This window comes from Platalea leucorodia, assembly GCF_965183815.1.
Source record: "Platalea leucorodia genome assembly, chromosome: 1".
Taxonomy (NCBI): Eukaryota; Metazoa; Chordata; class Aves; order Pelecaniformes; family Threskiornithidae; genus Platalea; species Platalea leucorodia.
In genome coordinates this window covers 163,147,572-163,167,893 of record NC_138823.1, presented here as the reverse complement: position 1 = coordinate 163,167,893, position 20,322 = coordinate 163,147,572, and the positions used below count along the sequence as shown (strand labels likewise).

Below are 20,322 nucleotides of genomic sequence, written 5' to 3'. Positions count from 1 at the left end.
TTCATAATCATGGCATCCATAAACTGCAGCACTTCAGGAAGCCTTTTAAACATTTAAGGCTTATGAAAATGGTGCCTACAGAGTTGATGAAATTAGTGCAAGATATAAACTCCTGTTGCTATAATAAATTTCAGTTCAACTATAGTATTAAGTGAAGAAGAGTGCAAGAGGGGTTTTTTGTTTGTTTGCCAAAATTCAAGATCTTCTTAAAGGTAGTTTGGGGAATGTTTTTGGCTTCATTACAATGAGTGTCTTTTCTAAAGCTTGTTAGGTTAGCTGAACGCAATATCGCTGTTAGCTTTGATTCGATATTCATTTTTCCATAGTCTAGTGAGAAGAAACACAAACCATTCTGAGCAGCCAAAATGCTTTGATTTTTGTAGCTGCTCTTGAAGTTAGTACATAATGTCTCTCCCCTGCAGTGGAGAAAGCAAGTGCCAAAATATTACCTAATGATAATGAGGAAGTAACCGCTTTGGCGTATGAAATATTTTTTCCTGTCCATGAGGGGAAGTAAATGCTATAAATTTTCCTGAACAAGTCCGTGTTTAATGTCAAGTGCAGAAGCTACTATTAATTAGTGGAGGGAAATATTAGTCTGCAGACAGGAATGAGGGGCTTTTTACTGTAGTAGTGTGTACTGAAGTTTCAGGATCGAGCATGTTTGCAGTCAGATTGATTAAGCGGGTGACTAGAAGTGTAGTGAGGCGTATGTGCCAAGGGGATAACAGTCCATCTATTAACTACGAGAGTTTCATTATACTATTTAATGACTCTCTGTGTCTTTGTGTAGAAGTCGGAGCCTGGGTTAACCCAGTGTCCCTTTATGTTCTGCACACGGAGAGGTTTATGGCAGAGCAGTCCTAGTTGCACAGTCCACAACCATAATTTTCATCAGACTATGACTTCTAAAACACCTCCTTGAAGGTATAAGGAGCTGGGGGGAGAGGAGGGAGAAAGTGTCCTTTCCATGTCTCTAACACTATAGCGCTGCTTTTTCCAAATTCGAAGGGAAAGGAAGGAAAGGGCAAAAGGATGTGTAACAGGCTAAAGAAGTGTGGGACAGCAAGAAGCACATGCTAACATCCTCTAATATTTTTCAGGTCAGAGGATACGATTTCAAGGCAGACATCTGGAGCTTTGGGATCACTGCTATCGAACTGGCTACGGGGGCAGCTCCTTACCATAAATACCCGCCAATGAAGGTGAGCAGGTCTCCAGATACTTGTGCAAGATAAAAGATCAGTGTGTTCTGTGGGTGTTTCCAAGAATTTGGCCAGCACGCTTCGTTGAAGAGTTTGTCCTCTCAGCTTGCACTTGTGGATCACAATGTTCTTGGATTTATCTGAAGTCACCTTTTAAAAATACGCCACTTAATCAGCATTGTCTGAAACTGTGCGCAGTTCTTATTTAGATCCTGAGTCTCGCCAGCGTCATCGTTCCTGCGGAGAGTGCTGTGGGTTTTAATCCTGGAGCCTCTGAAGGCAGCAGATGTTTTTAGGGATATAAATAATGATTCAGAAAATGTTATCTGGCATCCAGTGACACTGGGAAGGCGAGCCATTCCTTCTCCTGCACTAATAATCCTTCCTGATACCTCTCAGAAATCCTGTTACAATTATCCAAACGAACATCTTATTTTGTTTAATGCCAGCGCAGTCCTGTCAATCACCGAACCAGGGTAGGGCATTTCTGAAAAGTACCACATCAGTATGAAATAGTGCGGTATTGGCAAAATGAATATTTTATTGAAGTTGAGGTGGAGGAAACGTTATTGTTTAAGCACCAACACTTCAAAAATCTTTTTTAAATATCTTGAACTTTGGAGTGCCATGTAGTTTGGCTGACTTTCCCTGTTTCTGATTCTCAAACCAGGAGCTGCTTCCAACATGCTTTTCTTTCAGGGAGTCTACATCTTAAAGTTAACAGAGTTAACCCCATCAGTTGAGGTCTGAAGCATCCTGTCCTTCTACTGAGCTTTGATATCATCTTCCTTAGCCCCTTTGAGATCTGATGGGGCCCTGTCTCAATCATGAAACGTTTTGTCCCTTCTTCATTTCCCACCCACTCGAAGGCCACTTTTCTTCTACTCCTGAGATGCATACTCCCTTGAATCGAACAGGAGGGGTGGAGACCCCTTTCTAACCTTTATGGTTAGACTATTTACCTGGGATATAAGGCCTATGGGTGCCAAGTCCCTCAGCTGTAGGCATACCGTGGAAAAGCTTTCCTTTTCTGAGTCTTTTGACTGCTGGAGTGCTCTGCAAGGTGGGTGTCACCTCTTCAGGACCTGGGTGCATCTCCACCTCTCAGTTACAACAGCATTTGGGAATCCAATAGTTCCTAACTCATTAGAACAGGGACATCTGTGTATCGCTTTAAATGCCAGGACTTTGCACTCGTTTAACTCTCATAGGACAGTATTAATTTTAAGATTAGTGTCATCTCTGTGCAGGGACTGTTGAGTAGCTGAGTGGTTTAGAAATGCCATTGAAGTTCGTACCGTATCAGCGATTGTGGCAGAGCAGCGAGCAGTTCAGGGAACGGTGTTGCTGATTTAGCTGTTGCTGTTTTCATTGATGCTTCCTTCTGTGCTGTGATTATTGGTAGCGTTTTGCAGTAGCTTCTGCAAGCTGTACTTCTCTTTATTGTGTTTTGAATGCATGGGTTGTAGCTTTGAATACAAAGATCGCCTATTTAGTATCGTGTGTTGTCATGTGGTGGATAGAATTATGAGTCTCCAATTCTGTTAGGTCTGGGTTTCAGTTATGCAGCCTGCAAGAGGGCTTCTGTCTTTTATTTATTGAATGCAATTGTATTTCACTGCAGCTTAATTTTGTTACGCAGCAAAATGACCCATGCATTAAGTGATCCTCCAAGGAGAGGGGATAAAAGCAGGGAATTCTGTCCTGGATGTATAATTTCAGCTAGATTGATGGGCTTTTGCTGCCCTAAGCAGTATAGCTGTTGAAAGCTATTTAAATGTGCTATGTGCTGCTTCCTTTTCTAAAAATAGATATTCATCTGTATGTAGGTGACAAGTGAAAATGGAAATGAGTCATTTTCTTGCTTTCCTTCAGAGTATCTGAGTGATGTGAAGGAAATAATCAGTTTGGCTTGATGGGTGCTTGTGTGAGAAACGTCTTCACCTGCTGTCGCATTGGTACATGGCAGCGAACCCTCGTATTTTTTTTTATGTTGCCCTTCTGCTTTTACATTGATTTCATTTCTAGCTAAGAAGTACCTGCGGGGAGATCTGAACAGAGCCTTTGAATCAAATGCCTTGCACAACTGCTCATCTCAAATGAGGAAGGCTGGTAGAAGTTCTGCTATGCTTACACCTTTAACCACACCAAACAGGCCTGAAAGCACATCCCAGCCTTGTGTTTGGCCCACAGACTGCACCACGGGCCAGGAGATGTGATGGAAAACAGTAGCATAAACTGTTGGGTGTAAATTAGCCTGGCTTCCCAAGGAAAGGAGGTGGAGGTGACTCTAGATTCTGTTGTACGAGTCTTGAACCTCTCGGCTGACAGTCAGAATTTGCAGAGGTGTGAAGGTTTTGAAAAATAATTGTTTCTACAAAGTTAGTGAATGTGGGAAGCAGAGGGAAGAGTAGAGACCCTGTAATTGCCTTGAGGAAAAGGTAGGTGAGTTTTTGCTGTCTGGTGAATGCAAGGAGACAGTCTAAATTGTAAGACACTTCACTCTGAGCTCAGGCTACCCTCAGAGAGCCGTTGTAATGAAATAATCCTTGTTGACTCAGATGCTTGATGGAAATGCTTGTCTAAAATGCAGTGTTCCCAAGATCTGTCTCTAACAAAGGCCAAGAAAAATCTCATTGCCAATAGACATAATTCTTTCAGGTTTTAATGCTGACGCTACAAAATGATCCTCCATCTTTGGAAACTGGTGTGCAAGATAAGGAAATGCTGAAGAAGTATGGGAAGTCATTTAGGAAGATGATTTCATCGTGCCTACAAAAAGACCCTGAAAAAAGGTAAGAACAGGTAACACCAAAATAAATTAAAAAAACAAACAAACCAACCAAAAAAAAAAACCACTAAAACAAAACCACAAAACTCATTGTATTCCATATTTTTTAAAGCTGGTACGCTCTCTGCCCCTCCAGCCTTTCAGTCGCAATGAACACAGCAGTCTTGCTGTGTGGCAGCAAATTCTCTTGGCTGTCCTTATTTTTAAGGATAAACGTCTGGCATCGTGCCTGGCCAGGGCGCACATCTTTCATTTGGGTTAATGAGAGTGCATCCCAGTCCACCGCGTGGGTAGTGCCATTCTCCCCCTTGCCGCCTCCAGCAGGTGACTGCAGTTCGTGTTTTGTTCCCAGTCAAAACTGCGCTGTGTTTATAAATTAGAAATTGCACCTTGGGCAATATGTGTTTTCTTGCGAAGCTTCACAAATAAACTTTTTAAAATTTGCCAGTGCAAAGAAGGCTTTCAGTGTAGTTTTGACTTGCTTAATTATAAGTAATATTTGCTTTGCGGGGGGGAAAATATCAGGAAAAACACTGGCAAATTTTACCAACATGTTTTCATCAATACAGATTGCTTAAGTGACCTGACGACACTTTCAGTCTTCCTTGTAACAGTAGCTTGGCTACTCATTGATGTTAGAAATACTGCCGAGGGGGTGGTGCATATGTTGTGGTTCCCGGGATAGCATTGTGTCGTTATGTTATGGCATCGTTCAAAGCCGCACCAGGGTCCGGCTGTCTACGGCACTGTTTAAAACCCACAGCCTGTCACACAGGAGAGCTCAGGCGTGTTTCTGTGGAGGGCAGTCGTAGCATTTGCCAGTCTGTGAAGCTGTTTAAAGGAGTGTTCATCCTGCATTAAAAATAGAGTTCCTTAAAAAGGTAAAGAAACAAGCATTCCCACAGATCAGTTTTTATTTTATACCTCTTTTTTTTTTTTTTTTTTTGTCAGTAAGCAAACTAATTCTGGAAAGGAAAAATTCCTTTCATAAAATAATAATAAAGACATTTTTCAGTTCCCTCTTGTGACAGATCTGGGAGCAAAGGCTTCTCACGCATTGTGAGATGGGATCTCTCTCTTCTAACAAGCTTTACACTTGAAATGCTTAATGAATCCAGTGGAGTGCCCGATAAATGCTGATAGCAGGTTTTTTTTTTTTCCCAGCATGATGTTTTTTCTCCTTTCTAAAGCATATCCTATCCCTGCAGGTTAGAACGTGTGCTGATCAGAATTAAACGTAATCACTTTGAATTGTGGCATACCCCTTCTCTCTTCTCAAGCACCGCTAACAGCCGCTGCCATCATCCCGGCTGTGGGAGCAGGAGGTCGGCCCATGCAGAGCAACTAGCAGAATCAGATATGCTTATGCATATTGTATGCGTTCTCAAAAAGGAGAATTTAATGCAATTGCTTTTTAATTATTTTGGGGGCTCCCTTGCTATAAGGTGGATGATTTTTGTTAGAGTAGTCTGAGGTGAGATAAACCCTGGGATGAATGGCCTTTGCAAGTCACTAATTAAACTCTGTTACTATTTAAGCACAGTTTGCAGTGTGGGAGATGCTGTAAGCTGGTACTTTCTCATGTAGGCCTGAGTCTTTAGAAAGCTGCTCCTAAACTGACCAAGGGATGTATTTTACTTTGCAGTATTTATCCTAAAGTCTAACTTAAAGGGGAAAATAGTTTGTACTTGTTCCTTTTCTGTTAGGCAAAGGTTGATTGCCTGTGTTTAATAGAACTAATGACACACATATAATCAAGTATCTCTGTAGTAACTCTGTTCCTTGCACATGGCGAGTACTGCACTCCTGCTGTAGGTGATGATCCTTCGTTTCAATTTTAAACAAATTGTTTCTGTCAAACTGGCTCCAAGAGGCTCAAGTTCAGCATCAAAATGGGAGCAACTTCTACCCCCTACCCCAAGTTATTCACTGCTTTTGAATGGAATAGGCTTTGATCAGAATACACTGAGTGTTTAAAAGACTGCTGGTGTAAAATTTACTTGGAATACATTGACTGATTTTTAGGGGACTTGTGCAGGAGAAGCCGATGCCCTTATGAGATGCCATGTTACAACAAGCTGCAGGAACCTGGGAGACCGTTGTGTTGAAACGGAGCATTTATAATTCTCTTTTCTACATCTGTTTTTATTGACAGACCGACAGCAGCAGAACTCTTACGACACAAATTTTTCACGAAAGCAAAGGTAAGAAAACACTTCGTAAACTGATTTGTGCAGAGGCTGTGGAGAGGACTTTTCAGAAGTATGATAGGTATGGTGACAGCTTGATTGGCGTGAACGCAGGCTGTTTCACGTAGGGCCAGCATAGCTGAGTGAGTTGAATGGGTCATTGTGAACGACCAGAATGAAACCCCTCTTCCATGCCTCCTTGTGTATGCTGCTATTAAGAGAAATTATCTAGAAATTCTTGAGCATTTAAATGTCTTTCTGTGCCTTTTGGGGGTTTATCTTCTTGTAACGGTGCCATTCTGGCTGCATGTCCAACCATAAAGGTCTCTGTGGCAGTAAATGTAACTTATATTTTAGTAAACTGTATAATCAGTCTGTATACAAAGCAGTGAATGAGGCCCACGGTGCAGAGGGCTACCTAAAACTATTTCACCCTGTGTTGCCTTATGGAAAGTGAAGATCCTGTGATACAAAATACTGGATAACTCCCATTTCTAGCCTTGAAGTGATCTGCCACTGAGCATTTATGTAATTACTGCCTGGAGATTAGTGCATATGCAATGTGCAAGGTCTCGTTGGGGAGACAGACAGAAATAATACAGGGGAGAATTATATTTCCATGGGAATGAGGAAATGTCTTCTCTTCGCTTATTTTTTCTGTGGTGTGTTTGTGATCGAAATACATAGGTTTTATAGCAGAACACAGATTAAACTGTCAAAAAGATATCTGATACCTGGGCTAGCACTGCAGCATCACCAATTAATCAAAGTAGTTTTCAGCTCCCAGATTAAGATGCTTAAATGGAAGTGGCCACGTCTAGGTATCTGTACAGGAGCTGGATGTCCTATTAAAGTTGACAGAAATCTAACAAGTGCAAGTGAGGAAAAATCTAGAGAGTGATCCAGTTCATGAAATGTAGGAGTTTGCTTTAGGGCAAGTTTAACTGATGCCTGGGCTCTTGACGGTATTAGGTAGGTTTTTCATTGTCAGTCATGGGATTTTAGGCAACTGAATAGCCTGCAACTGTACACTGGATGCACACTTGGTGTCCAAAGTGACAAGATGGTTTACACATTGCTGACCTTTCTCCGTTTGGTTATGCGAGTTCTGGTTCATGTTATACTTCATTGTGTGTAAAATCTCCTTCATGCTTTCATTAAGCTGCTGCAGAGTAACATATTAGCATATGTGGTGATAGAAAATTAACATTATTGTAAATGAGGCAATACTTAAATCGGCACCCAAAGTGAAAATCTGTGCCAGTTAACACACGGTGTTAAATTACTTTCATACATCAGCCACTGCCAAACTGACAGCTGTAACTTGAGGACAGAAGAGTCCAACTTCTATACGTCTATACTGAACCACATATTTAAATAAGGTCTATGTTAGTAAAAGTATGTTTTGATAATGCTGAGAGCCACTTATCAGGAAGGGACAGCGTGTGTCTTGAGGCTCGCCATCCTGCGTGCAAGAAGCCATCGCGGGGGAGTCCTGGGAGCGCTTCATGGGCAGAGACGGCAGGGCTGTCCAGCCTCACTCGTGTGGTGTGAAACACCCAGCCAGATCCCAGTGCTGGTGCCAGGGCGCTTGCCTGGCCTGCCTCCTCTGCAGCCAGCAGTTTGGCTCTGTAGTCAAGTGGTTGGCAAATTGTACACTCAGGAGCCCACGTTAGCCAGTCCGGAGCAGCTTGCTGAAGAGGAAATTTAATACAGTAAAGCATCACAGCAGTTTCCCAATATTTAGTCTGTTGCAATCACTGCATTTACTTCCTCTCTAAATGTCACGTGCTGTACGTTTTTTCAGCCACTCTTAACTCCCGTTGCCTTAATTCCTGAGTCTCATTACTCCAGCACATAGGTTCCTGCATCCCGGCCTGCCTGACATCTGAGGTTTGCCTTTGACAGTTGGACAGGCATAAATTTAGAGGCAAGATAAAGCAAAGTGGCTGGATCCAGGTGGTGTAGTAGCTGCGAATGGAAGAATGCCAAATGTCTCAGCAGGGTATCAGATGCTGGGATATAATAAGTATAAGCATGTTCCCCAGTAAATCAGACGGAATAGCATACAACTCCTCAATTGTTAATTCCCTATCGCTTTGCATAGAGAAAGCGCCACCGCTAGCTTAAAAGGTATTTAGGATGAAACATCCTATACTGTAGTGCAAAGGAAGAAAGTGGTTAATATCTTTGGGGGAATGGGGGTGAAACATGTAAAACACTTTCTGCTAGAAATTGCTTAACAGTTTCTTTATTGGAGACACCGAAGGAATCAAAGGACATTTTCAGCAATGCAAATGTTTGGTGTTTTGTCTCTTGCAGAATAAAGAATTTTTACAAGAGAAGATGTTGCAGAGAGCACCAACAATCACCGAAAGATCCAAAAAGGTACAGAAAACCTCCTGGGTCCTTGCTGTTACAGTCATACTAAGTGTTTTTTATGCTTGTGTTCACATTTTTAATGAGAGTTATTGTAGTACGGCATTTTCTAGATACAGAGCTAGATATTTCAATAAAATACTCAAATGCCATGGCAGATCGTGCAACCTGAAGATGCTTTTCTGCTGTTTCTCCTAAAAAAGATCAACTGTAGAAACTGTCTGCTTGACATATCAGTTTTCCATCTTTGTGCTGAGCAGGTCCGGAGAGTCCCAGGTTCCAGCGGACGTCTTCATAAGACTGAAGATGGTGGCTGGGAATGGAGTGATGATGAACTAGATGAAGAAAGTGAGGAAGGCAGAGCAGCAATTTCACAGCTCAGGGTGGGTCCTCAAACTCCGATAGCTCTGCTGTGTCTGTTTTGTTTTCTAACTGTGGTACATCTAAATATCCCTGCGAAGCATGTGGCCTTGTTTTAACTATGATACACGGTAAGTTATAATCCCTCCCCTCGAGTTTGTAGCCGAACCAGAGAAAGCAGACCGAAGGCTGAAGAAATTGTATTGATCTCTTTTCTGTCATCATTCTGGGGCGCAGCTGGTCTCATTCAGGGATGCTGAGCATAATTGGGAACATGAATTCAGACGGTCTGCTCCCAGCTCAGCATACCAATTCACTTGAGCTAGGATATTCTCTTTGTTTTTAAGGGTGCTGACTGTTTGAGATGCTTTCTTCTGGAAGTGTCAGGAGAGTTTTTGTCCTACTGCCCTCTCCAGGATGGAGCTGAAATCAATAGGGCCTGTGCTTATGGCTGATATCTGAAACACACAGGGCCTGGTTCTGTCCCTCTGGTTACGCTGAAATCGATTAGTGCTAGTAGAAAATGTTACGGCATCCCCAAAGTCACAAGGAGTGATTGGTCTAGCACTTGAAAATCCTCAGAAAAATAAGCACCGCCCCCCCAACACATACACGAAAAACCCCAAGCCCAGACTAACCCCCAGAAACACAGAGAAGTAATGCATAGTAATCAACTAAAAGATTACAATAAATTTCCGAATTGTCTTCCTCCCAGTAGTTAGCAGTGTGGATTTTCACTGTGATGGCTTGCTGGTTCCCTTTTCACTACAGCAGGTAATTTGAAGCGGACGATGCATTTTAATCATTCTGTAATTGAATTAGTGAGACAGTGAAGGATTTTTAGAGGGAGCTTTTCAATATGAAAATTTAGAGAAAAAAAAAAAAGCATTATTGGTTTGAAGCATTTGTCACTTTACAGCTTTAATTTTTCTCATTTCTCTTTCATTGCTTTTTCTTCTACTGGTCTTCTCTATAGGCACTTAAATATTAAGTTCAAGATTTTGCATCTTTTCCGCATCCTTTGGAATGCCTGGGTTTTTAAAGGCTGCTATTGATGTAGTAATTCCATACTCTGTGGCAACAACTATTGTGTCTTTTTAAAGCGCTTACTATATCCAGCTTCGTATTACATGGTCAAGGAGGATCTGTTGGTACCAGGTGGATACTACTGAAATTCTTGATCCTTTATAAGCTGAAATCTTCTAAATTCCTTTTGTAAGTTAAAATATAATCAAATTTCAGGAGGGAATATTATGAAACACCCTAACTCTGTTTCAGAGATTACTTAGAACTTGTTCTATCGTGTCTCTAAGCTCAGGATACTATGACTTAGCACTGTTTACTGTGTTTTGAACAAACAGTACTTGTTTAATTCCTCTTATGCAGAAAAGAGCAGATTGACACACATGTTTACAAGCTCCTTTTCAAGCCTTTTTTTTTTTTTTTTTTTTCTTGGAGCTTTGGCATATTTCCTTATGCTGCTGTCTGTTCTGATCTCTCTAATTTCGGCTGTGCTTGGCCTTTACTTCTAGGTTTCCCATTCAAGAAACCTTTAGGATGGGTGTTGGAGCAGTAGATCTCAATTCAGTTACCTAAAGGTAGATGTGTATTGCCATTTTGGAGGCACCCTGTGTAGATATAACGCAGAACTTTGGGAGACCTGTACCTTTCTGGAGGTCAGGAAGGGCACCATGGCATCTTAGAAGTCACTAGAGGTCTGCTCGGCGTTTGGCTCCTGCCCTGGGTGTCTTCCCTGCGCGCAGCTTTTGAGTCGTTTCCGGCAGAGGGGTTGGACTACATGGATCCTCAAAGATCCTTTCCAACCCAAACCGTTCTGTGAGTCCGGCTGTACCTGTGTTTTATTGCTGTCAGCCTTAAAGTAAAAGAATGGCTTGCAGATTGACTTGATTTGCTAAAATAGTTCAGTATTATCCTGCATAAAAACTTATATATCAATGTAAAGTGTTTGTATTTTTTGCTCATCTCCACTTTACGGAAAAAATAAGGTGAATTTAGTATGTACAAACGTATATTTTACAAGTCTTGTCCTAGGACTGCTCCTGAAAGCAGACAAATATTTATTACAACCAACCAGAAATATCTGCCCAGTTCATTGAATACGCTGACTTGCTGGCTCAATGTTAAATTTTGGGTATAAAGGCTTACTGAACTTCTTTGCTCAGTATTTAAAACCTTGAATTTGAATTAGAGCAATTGTGCTATGTGGGCTCTTAAATCATTTGCTTAACTCTGTGCAGTGGCACGCGGTGTGGTCACGTTTCGCTGGTTACTCACTTCACCTCTGATTACACAAGCAAAAGTAAGTTAGAACTAATACATGGCAGCACATCCCCAAAGTCATCCTATTTCTGCCTTAATTAGGTAACCATCTTTTAATGTTTGTCCCATTTCCTTTCTGTCTCTTCATGCTTTTCCTTCATTTACCTCTGCTGTTTATCTGGGTTAGTTGCTAGCCGTGGGGCAGGGCCAGTGTTTCCATACTTGTCTGTACAGTGTCTAGCACACTGCGATCTTTCAGAAAAGCTCCTTTGGAGTTATTCCTTGGGGCATCTGGGTACCCTGGGATATGAGCTTTGTGCCTGAAAGAACAGTGCTGCAGCCGTGGCCTGCTGATGTGGAGCATGGCTGTTTATCTCTGGGAGCAATGCCACGTTTTTCATCTTGCCTGGTAACTGTCAAGTGAAGGCTCAACATATTCAGATGGATTTCAGGCTTAACCTTTCCAGCTGTGTGACTTTTTTCCTGACACTGTCTGCATAGAGTCACCATGAAGGAACTGTTCCTTCTCCTCCTGTCCAGAGGGCTTTTTGCAAGTTGCTGTTCTGAGAATAAGAGCTTTTACTCTCTCTCGTGAGAGACCTCTAGGTCATATGTTACTAATTGCTCTGACCAGCATTGGTTAAGTTAGGGACACTGGTTAGTGCATAAACTGGCTCGGGTAAAGATAGTGGCATGATGAGGCTTATGTTCTTCTGTCAAACCTCTACTGTCTTTTAGACGATTATGTGGAGAAGGAACATCTATTTTATTAATCCCAGCATGGACCAAGCCATCCCACCTGTCTGTCTCCACATGGTAACTGGACCTGTTAGAATTCAAAGCTGCAGGCTCTCTTAATTGCAGGGCTTTCCAGGAGTACTTGGCAACTCCTTCCTGCTCATGTGAAATAGCTAATGCACGTCATCTTTGTTTTACTGATAAGCAAAGATTGGTCGCGTTGCTGTGACTGCTCTTTCCCCTCCATTCCACCAGTCTCTGTTTTGCTGCTGAACTTGTGTACAGCTGTCAGTTTTCTGCATTCTCTCACGGAGAGCATAGCATAATGCAGAGTCCAAGGGCAAGGAGAGCAGGCAAGAGACTTCTTTCTATAAAGCAGCACAAGTGAGGCTGATTTCTCCCCTTCCCTCCCTCTGCAAGGTTTTGTATGGTTTAAGCAAGTTGGTTTGCAAGCTAGTTCCCTAAGTGTACGAAGGGGATTTGTTTCCTAGCAGAATTATACAAGGCAGATTTGTGTGGCTTATCTTCTTCTGCAAGACTTGGGTAGCTTAAAATGGCTTTTGTCATACTGGTGCACAAGTAATTTGATCCAATCTGAGTGATCTTCAAGAGTACTGGATTTTGCTAATGGTTGACAATGATAGCAGCTTAGGTATTGTATGCCACTGTGTAAATATCAGCTGCAAGTCTTAAAACATAACTGTATGTTTCTGGGTATTATGATATGCTTTAGGTTGCTAACAAATTGTCTCTCTTCCCTTTTATTACACATCTTAATACATATACATTATTTGAAAACAATTATGTAGATTTCATATGTTCAGTGTGGTTCAGAAAAGTCCTTCTAGTCATTAAGTCTCACTTTTGTCAAGGCAGTGACAGCTTTTTCTTTGTTTTTCAGTCTCCCAGAGTGAAAGAACCTGTACAGAATTCTGAGGTAAGTTATAATTGCAAATGACTTCCCAAAATGATGACTCCTAGTTATTGCTGTTGCAAGGAACATGGTTTTTTATTAGCCTTTGAAAACAATATTGTGTGAAGTAGAAGTGAGTATCTAGCTGAGCTCTGCTTGAAAACCTTTCTAAAAAAGGAATCATTAGCTGTGTGATGCCAAGAGGTCTTTCTGAGGTAAGTTTGGTATATATCATTTTAACTTTACTTGCTACGGCAAAAGTCTGTTTGTTGTAAGATAAGGAATTGGTCACAAGAACAACCTAAGCAAAACAACTGTGTTCCAATTTTCTCTTTAACAAAACCTCAACAAAACACAACTTTAAAATGTCTGTTTTGCATAGTCTAATTCACTGGCTTGGAGTCTTTGCTCAGAATTGTGCAATAAATCTGTAGTAGTATTTAATAGCAAACTTCAGTTGCGATTTATAATCTGCCTTCAGTTCTGTCCTGTGTTTCTTACATTAGGAATATTAGTACATCTTCTCTTTCAGTGGTAGAGACTGCTTATCTTCTAGAGGCTGTGCTATGTCTTTATCTTCCCACACAGGTAGGGAAAAGAAACAGGGCTGTCTCCTAGAAATTAGTCTTGGGTTATGCTGTCCTGTTCTTCCTTTGTCTGTTTTCAAGGACTGATTATAAAGGGTGATCTTAAGAAAGACTGCAGTTCTGCTGCTGTAATTTGGCGTAAACTCTAAATTCAAAGAAAAAGGTGAAAACCAGAATCCCTTTGGGATGAATTTCCCCATTGTGATACATCCCTTGATATATATTGTGGTTTGGAGGTCTGCTGCCCAGGTTTTCAATATTCAAGGTGGTTTATATTTCCTACAATTTAGCAGAGTAGGTTGGAGGGCACGCTGAAGAAGTGCCATCAAGCTTACAGTTCTTTGGCTACCATGCCAAAATCAGTTTCTCTGTTCTGAATAACACAAGAGGTAAAAAAAGTTAGTTTCATTTAGCTCTTTTCTTCCACCCCCAAATTAATTGCATGTGATTTTTTTTTTTTTTTTTTTGCAAGGAACTAACCTTAGTAAGTCCAATTCTAAACAGCCATGTCTTGTGTGTTTTGAAGAACCTGAGCTCTGAATTCACTTGTTGAATTCACAGCTGAATATCTGGATTACTCTGACTCTGACATTTGTTTTACGAATGGATAAATTGCTGATAGTTATCTTAATGCTTTGCTAGGCTGTGTTCTCTGAAAGGAACTACAAGTCAAAGCAGAGCTGTTCTGCTCTGACTGCATGGCTACTTGGAAATACAAGTAGGACTCGGATTCTGCGAAGGGGGGAAAGTAAGGGATAGGGTGCTCTCGCCCAAGCTAGGATGTGATCTGTGTGCACCCAGCCTTGCTAGCTGCAGCGTGTAATTTTTGTCCAGGATTCACAGTCATGCTGCTATCTTGGTTTCTTATCCTTCTTTACTGGTGAATAAAACTTGAAAATATCAGGGCAGAAGGGGTCCCTGGACAAGAGGAAACATTAAACCCCTGAACATGAACTTGGGATCAGTGTTAGTGTCCTGGCAAACAAGCACTTTTTGGAAAGCTGGTGCTTGAGTCGGAACTCTTGAGCTCCTTTTCTCATTAAAACACCTTTTTGCTTGCAGCTATTCCCATCAGCTGAGCCGCCAGGTCCTTCACTCAATGCTCCAGCACAGGCACCTACTCAACTACCTCAGGCTGCAGGACAAGCACCTGCACAACCTCAAACTGCTGTACCTCCACCTATTCAGGCTCCTCCAGCAGCCCCAGCAGCAGCCCAGGTAAGATCAGAAACCCTTCATGCCAGCTTTCAGCTTTGCACTTCGCCGTTCTGTTTGAGATGTGCTAAAGTGATCTAAAGCCATGAAAGTTTCTTGTCTGGAGTTGCGGCAGTGGTGCTGCTTATGCAGAAGTGACAGCTGGCCTGGTGGCTTGCAGAAGGAAGACAGTCAATGCGGGCACAGCAGTTTTTCATTCTTATTCTTTGGGTGAGCAGTGACTTTTTCTGCTGTGCAGGGAATGGATTCTTTGGCTTGAGGCAAGGTGAAAGGTAAGCAAAAAGGAGAGTCTCATTTAAGTGGCAGCTGCTTGTTCCTGGTGTTTAAGATTCAGGACAAACAGGCTCTGATTTGTGTCTCTTGACATCGCTGGCATCTATGGGATAAGAGTGGAGAGAAAAGTGAGAGGAAGAAACTAGAATGCGCAACTTCTCCAGGCTTCAAAAGAGATACAGGAGGCCTGGGTTAAAACTGTCCTTGTAGCAGTCAAAAATTGTGGAGAAACTCCATCTTTGGGAAGCTCTGAACCTTGCGGTGCTTTCAAACACTTCCATTTCAAGCAGAGAGGGGAGAAGGGACCTTTGAGGGGAAGTACAGGGAGTGTGAAAGCTTGACAAGTCTGTGTTTAATTCTTAGCTATACCACCCCAAAGTGTAGGATATAGGTCAGATAGGCAGGCATAGCAAAGTCAGGAAAGAGCTCTGACTTGTGTTAAAAAGAGAAAAATGGTCAACCCAAAGCATTACTGAGATACTTGGAACGTGTCTTGTGGTTTGCTGGAGTAAAGCACTGCAGAGTTTGCCAGACTCCTGAACGATGGCACCTCTTTTTTATAAAAGACACTAATGTTCGTATTTGTTGGTGGGGAGAGGCTGTCACTGTTGGGTGGGGCCAAGGTAGCATCACCCTTTGGCAGACCCAAGGGGAAGAGACTTGGCAGTGTTGGTCAGAAAAATAACTTAGACTTACTCTTTCCTAGAAATGTTTCATTATTTTTATTTTAAAGAATGTAGAAAGATACGTATATCACTTCACTGCAGTCAGCTGTTTACAGAACCATTAAAGACAGTGCATTAGTCATTAAACAAAAATAGTGGAGTTGGGGTCTGACATATTCTTGGCTACATTAAAAGTAGCTTTAATACTTAAATCAAACGCCTTCAAATCTCTTGAAAAATGGCCAGTGTTTAATCCATGAATTTTGTGCAGCGGTTGAAACATCAGCAGCAGTGAAGGCCAGGACTCTGGTCAATTGGAGTAGCAGTGTTGGCCTAAATGAAAGTGTTTTAATTTGCACTAGCAGAGTATCTTGCTCCCTGCCACTAGTGCCCAACAGCTTATTTGTTGGTAGCTCATCCTAAGGTGAACTACATGCCTTTGTGTCAGTGTCAGTGTGGTGTTCTTTATAGCTCCTTTTTGTCAATATGTTCTTTTTTTATAGCTCTTTTTGGTCAATGTGTTCTTCTTTACAGCTCTTACTATCAGCGTCGTCTTCTTCACAGCTCTCCTCTGATTCTTGTAGCTCGTTGGTTACTGTTTTGCAGACCTCTGGGCTTCTCTATGAACCCTTGTTTGTTTTCACTGACCTAGTAAAGCTTTCAGCTTCAAGAGAAACAAGATTGTGATCAGAAGCCCCGAGCTGCATTGCTGGCACAGGAGCACCAACAGAGAGAGTAAAATGCTAGTCCTAAACAAAGGGTTATTTTTGTTTTTTCTCTCACGGAAAAGCAAGTGATCTAGATGAAAAAACTTGGTCAAGACTTCTAGGCTTAAATTACCAGCCTAGCACTGTGTCTGTCTTGTTACTGCGGATTTAAACTCCCTGCCTCAGCATGTGCAGTACAGACGACTTGCGCAGTGGCAGAGTGACCAACCCTCCTCTGTTTTGGTTGGGTTTTTTTGGTGGAGACTGATTAACAATTAGCCCTTTACTGGAAGTATCACAAGTTCTATAAAGATGGACACCTCCTGGGTCTTCCCTTCTAGAAATCTGCTGCTGACCAATATAAAATGCTTTGATTACAGGTTCCAGTAATTACTCAGAAGGAATTTAGAAATGAAAATAGGCAGCTCTAAAATTGCTGCTAGATGCTCTTAAAGCCTTTGATTTCACAAAAAAGTAACTGAGAGTATATGCTAATCTGCCAATTAAATTATTTTCTAGGTACTCTTCACAATTGCATCAGGTTTTTAAATCAGATGTTTGGGGCAGGGATTAAAACACAGGAGGTCTTGAAGCTGTCATGAATGCCCAAAACCCTTAAGTTTTGATGCAAAGCAAGCAGTCTTTTTACATTTAGCATTCCTTCTGAAGTCTCCTGCCATTTTGGCATTTCTCAAAGTTGTGTAGCTTTTACTCTTTTCAAGACAATTGCAGAGAGAACTTTGTGGGTTACTATTTAAACGTGAAGTTCTCCTGTTTCATTAGTCTGTCATCTTTTTCACTGATTCCAATGATGAGTTAAACCTTTATTTGTGTTTATAGTTGATCAAGGTTATCTCTAGTTTTAAAACCAGAGAAGGAAAGCGTTAATTCGCTTTAAAATGATGTAATCCTATTGCAGGCCCCACCTGCCCCTGCTACAGCTCCGGTACAGGAAGATACGAAAGTCCCCATCAGCCTTGTACTAAGGTTAAGGTAAGGACACAAAACTGACCTGTTCTGTTAAAGTGCGCCTTTGTAGAGAGGGACACTGGAAGACTTCTGTAGTGCATCTTGCTATCTGCCTTTTAAGTAAAAAGGTGGTGGCTATATGTTGTTTGTCAGCTTGGATTTCACCCACTCTTCTGAAACTGGGACCCAGAAAAGCAGTTTATCTCATCCACTTCTTCAGTTTCGCAAGAGCTGTAAATTGAAAGAGGTTTTGGTATTTGTATAAATACTCCTAAACTCTAACTGGGTGTGAAGGAAGGAATTAGCTGGGTTCCCTAAAGGGGATCAGGGATCCAGGGGTTCTGGCCTTGTGCTGGACCACTGGACTATTCAGGCACAACTTCAGACTTCAGCCAGTTCTGAGAGTGAAGAGCTTTTACCCAATTCAAGGCATGGATTCTGGTCTATGTCCCTAGAAATAGGCAGGAAAAAGGATTGTAAGCACATTCTACTATCATTACACATATTGACATTTCTCATTTAAGGAACCTGCCTCTCATCTCTGTAGGCACCTTGGTTGTTGATAGGCATTGGACTGGGGCTTCTGAGCATCACCTCCCAGTCATTCCTGCACAGTTGCGTAAGGTGTGTGCATCTGCAGTCGGTGAGCGCTTCCTTCCTCCGAAGGATGTGCTCCAAGGATGTATCTGCTGACAGACAGGAGTTGCTGAGATGGTGGAACAATGTGGCTTTATACCAGAGAGGTGGCACTCACTTATCCTGGACTTCAGCTCACTCAGGCTCTGTCAGGTTGAGAGGCAGAGTGTGCCGAGAGCCCTGCTCCCAGATGCGCACCCAAGTGATTAGTTCCTGCCCTATGAAGGGGGAAGGGCGCAATGAATTCCCTTCTCTCCACAGACTGGTTATTCAATGAGAACACTTTCTTTTGGGCACTGATCAGCGCAATGAATGGTTTCTTCTGTATAAAATTCTCTTCTTTCCACAGGAATTCAAAGAAAGAGCTCAATGATATTCGATTTGAATTTACCCCAGGAAGAGGTGAGCTGGTGGGAAATTGCAGTGTGTGAAGATGGTTTTAGTGAAGGAAGTTTTGTGTTCGGTGTTGTGCAGTTGTGTGTATGGAAACGCTGTACGAGTGTCTGTCCACAGTGCCCTCCTAAAGGGCTTGCCTTATGGCTGGCCTTGGAGCACTGCTGTTGAGAAGACCCTTCTTGTCAAACTGTTCATGGATATGACCAAAGTGCAGCCCTTTGAATTCCAACTCAGACAGCATAGCTCGGAGCTGTCTGAGTACACCTGGTGTACACCCTAATATCCATCTTGTATCAACAGCCCTTTTGCTGTTTGGTTTGTACAAGCTCCTTTAGGTTTCTGTGTGATGCCTTCATCAGTTGGACAATTTCTGTTATGTGGTGACTGGCTCTTGGGTTTCTCCCCAACAGATACTGCTGATGGTGTGTCTCAAGAACTCATTTCAGCAGGTCTTGTTGATGGCAGAGATCTGGTAATAGGTAATTACATATTATTTTTTTCCGCTCTAACCATTTCAGTAATTTTTTGCATGTTTAAAATGATCTGATTAGTGGCTACCAGGAGAGTTTGCTGTGGCCTTGGTTCTCTACCCCGATGGTTCTACAAAACTGCTGTTAATTCTGGTGGCAGTTCTGTGCCAGTACGTTTAGGCAACCCCCAGTCCACAAGAATAGGATCTAGTTGGAAACACTATGAAGCAAATGTTCCTTGTAATGCAAAATGAAGGCTAATCGATCTATTAGCTAAATCATTATCATCTGACATATATGCATTGCCAAATTGCTGCACAAGCCTGTACTGCTCACAGGTCCTGTGCAAGAGAGGTCTGGGACTGGAATCAGCCAGGCTTTTTTTGTTTTAAGTAGGGCTGGGGAAGGAAGCGTGAAGCGCACACGCACTAGGGCAGCAGCACGTGTTGCTGCGCTTCAAGTGAGCATGAACAGCTAGATGAACAGCTACCTCTAGCAAGAGTTTGCTAAATAAATGCATCCTTCTGTGCAGCAGGTGAGACTTTTAAACTGTCAGCGCTGCCTGTATTTTTCAACTACAGCAAACAAAACTGTTCCTTATACACAGGCTGCAACATCTGGAAAGACTGCTAGTGCAAAATTAACTGGATTTCCAGCTGCAGTTGGGCAGTTTATTACTACTAATCCCACCACATCCAGGAAAAAATAACTACCTCTGAAAAAGCAGCATAGTAACAAATGACAGCATTTTCACAGTTTAAAGCTTTAGATTTAAGTAGACTGAGTCTAATTGAGACGTAAACTTTTTCTATCATTTTAAAAGTCTAAGTTTGCCGAGTAATAGAGGCCTAATGAGTTTGGGATGTTTTTCTCTAGCCTGTCCTAATATTTGCCCGTTTTCTTTGTGTGTGTGTGTGATTTCAGTTGCAGCTAATTTGCAGAAAATTGTGGAAGAGCCCCAAGCAAACAGATCCGTCACTTTCAAACTGGTATTTATTCCTGTTCCCTAATTGAACAAGTTGTCACTTGCAAAGAGAAGGCATTGCATATAGATGCCTGTGATGTCTGTTGTAGGCATCTAATGTATGCGCCCTAAATCCTCCCTTCTTTCCCAAAGCTTCCTACCGGTTGTCTAACAGTAGTCAACACAGGCTCCCCGCTTGTGTCCTCTAAGCAGCACCTAGGTTAAATAACTGTGTGAGATGACGAGCTAACACAGATGTTCTCTTATCCTGGCTAATAAGCATATAAAAATGTTACAAAAGGGTGTTTTCTGGGCTTTGAACATACACTTGCCCAGAAAGGGCAGAAATACTTAAGGTCAGGTAAGTGGGCTAAGAAATGCCGCAGACTCCTTTCTTGGCAGAGGAGAATGGGGAGGGTCCAGATACATTGTCTCTGAGGAAGAAATGAAGAGGGCGGGGAAAAAAGGGGATTGGGAGCAAAAGAGGAGACCCAAAACTAAGAGAAGATGGGCTAGGAGAGGAGAAAGAACGGAGATGAATCCTTCAGAGGTGGTGACATTCAGGGGTAGTTACAATGGCAAAGC

At 42.1% G+C, this 20,322-nt stretch overlaps 1 protein-coding gene across 1 annotated transcript in view; it reads left to right on the top strand.

The window, feature by feature from the left end:
• OXSR1 (oxidative stress responsive kinase 1) overlaps positions 1 to 20,322 on the top strand; it is a 94,180-nt gene that overhangs the window by 70,826 nt on the left and 3,032 nt on the right. The window contains exons 7-17 of the mRNA XM_082313218.1: positions 1,104 to 1,205; positions 3,867 to 4,000; positions 6,152 to 6,200; positions 8,508 to 8,573; positions 8,825 to 8,947; positions 12,844 to 12,879; positions 14,505 to 14,660; positions 17,222 to 17,295; positions 18,257 to 18,309; positions 18,714 to 18,782; positions 19,698 to 19,762. Of these exons, the coding sequence (XP_082169344.1) occupies positions 1,104 to 1,205; positions 3,867 to 4,000; positions 6,152 to 6,200; positions 8,508 to 8,573; positions 8,825 to 8,947; positions 12,844 to 12,879; positions 14,505 to 14,660; positions 17,222 to 17,295; positions 18,257 to 18,309; positions 18,714 to 18,782; positions 19,698 to 19,762 (927 nt within the window). The remainder of the gene's footprint in view (positions 1 to 1,103; positions 1,206 to 3,866; positions 4,001 to 6,151; positions 6,201 to 8,507; positions 8,574 to 8,824; positions 8,948 to 12,843; positions 12,880 to 14,504; positions 14,661 to 17,221; positions 17,296 to 18,256; positions 18,310 to 18,713; positions 18,783 to 19,697; positions 19,763 to 20,322) is intronic.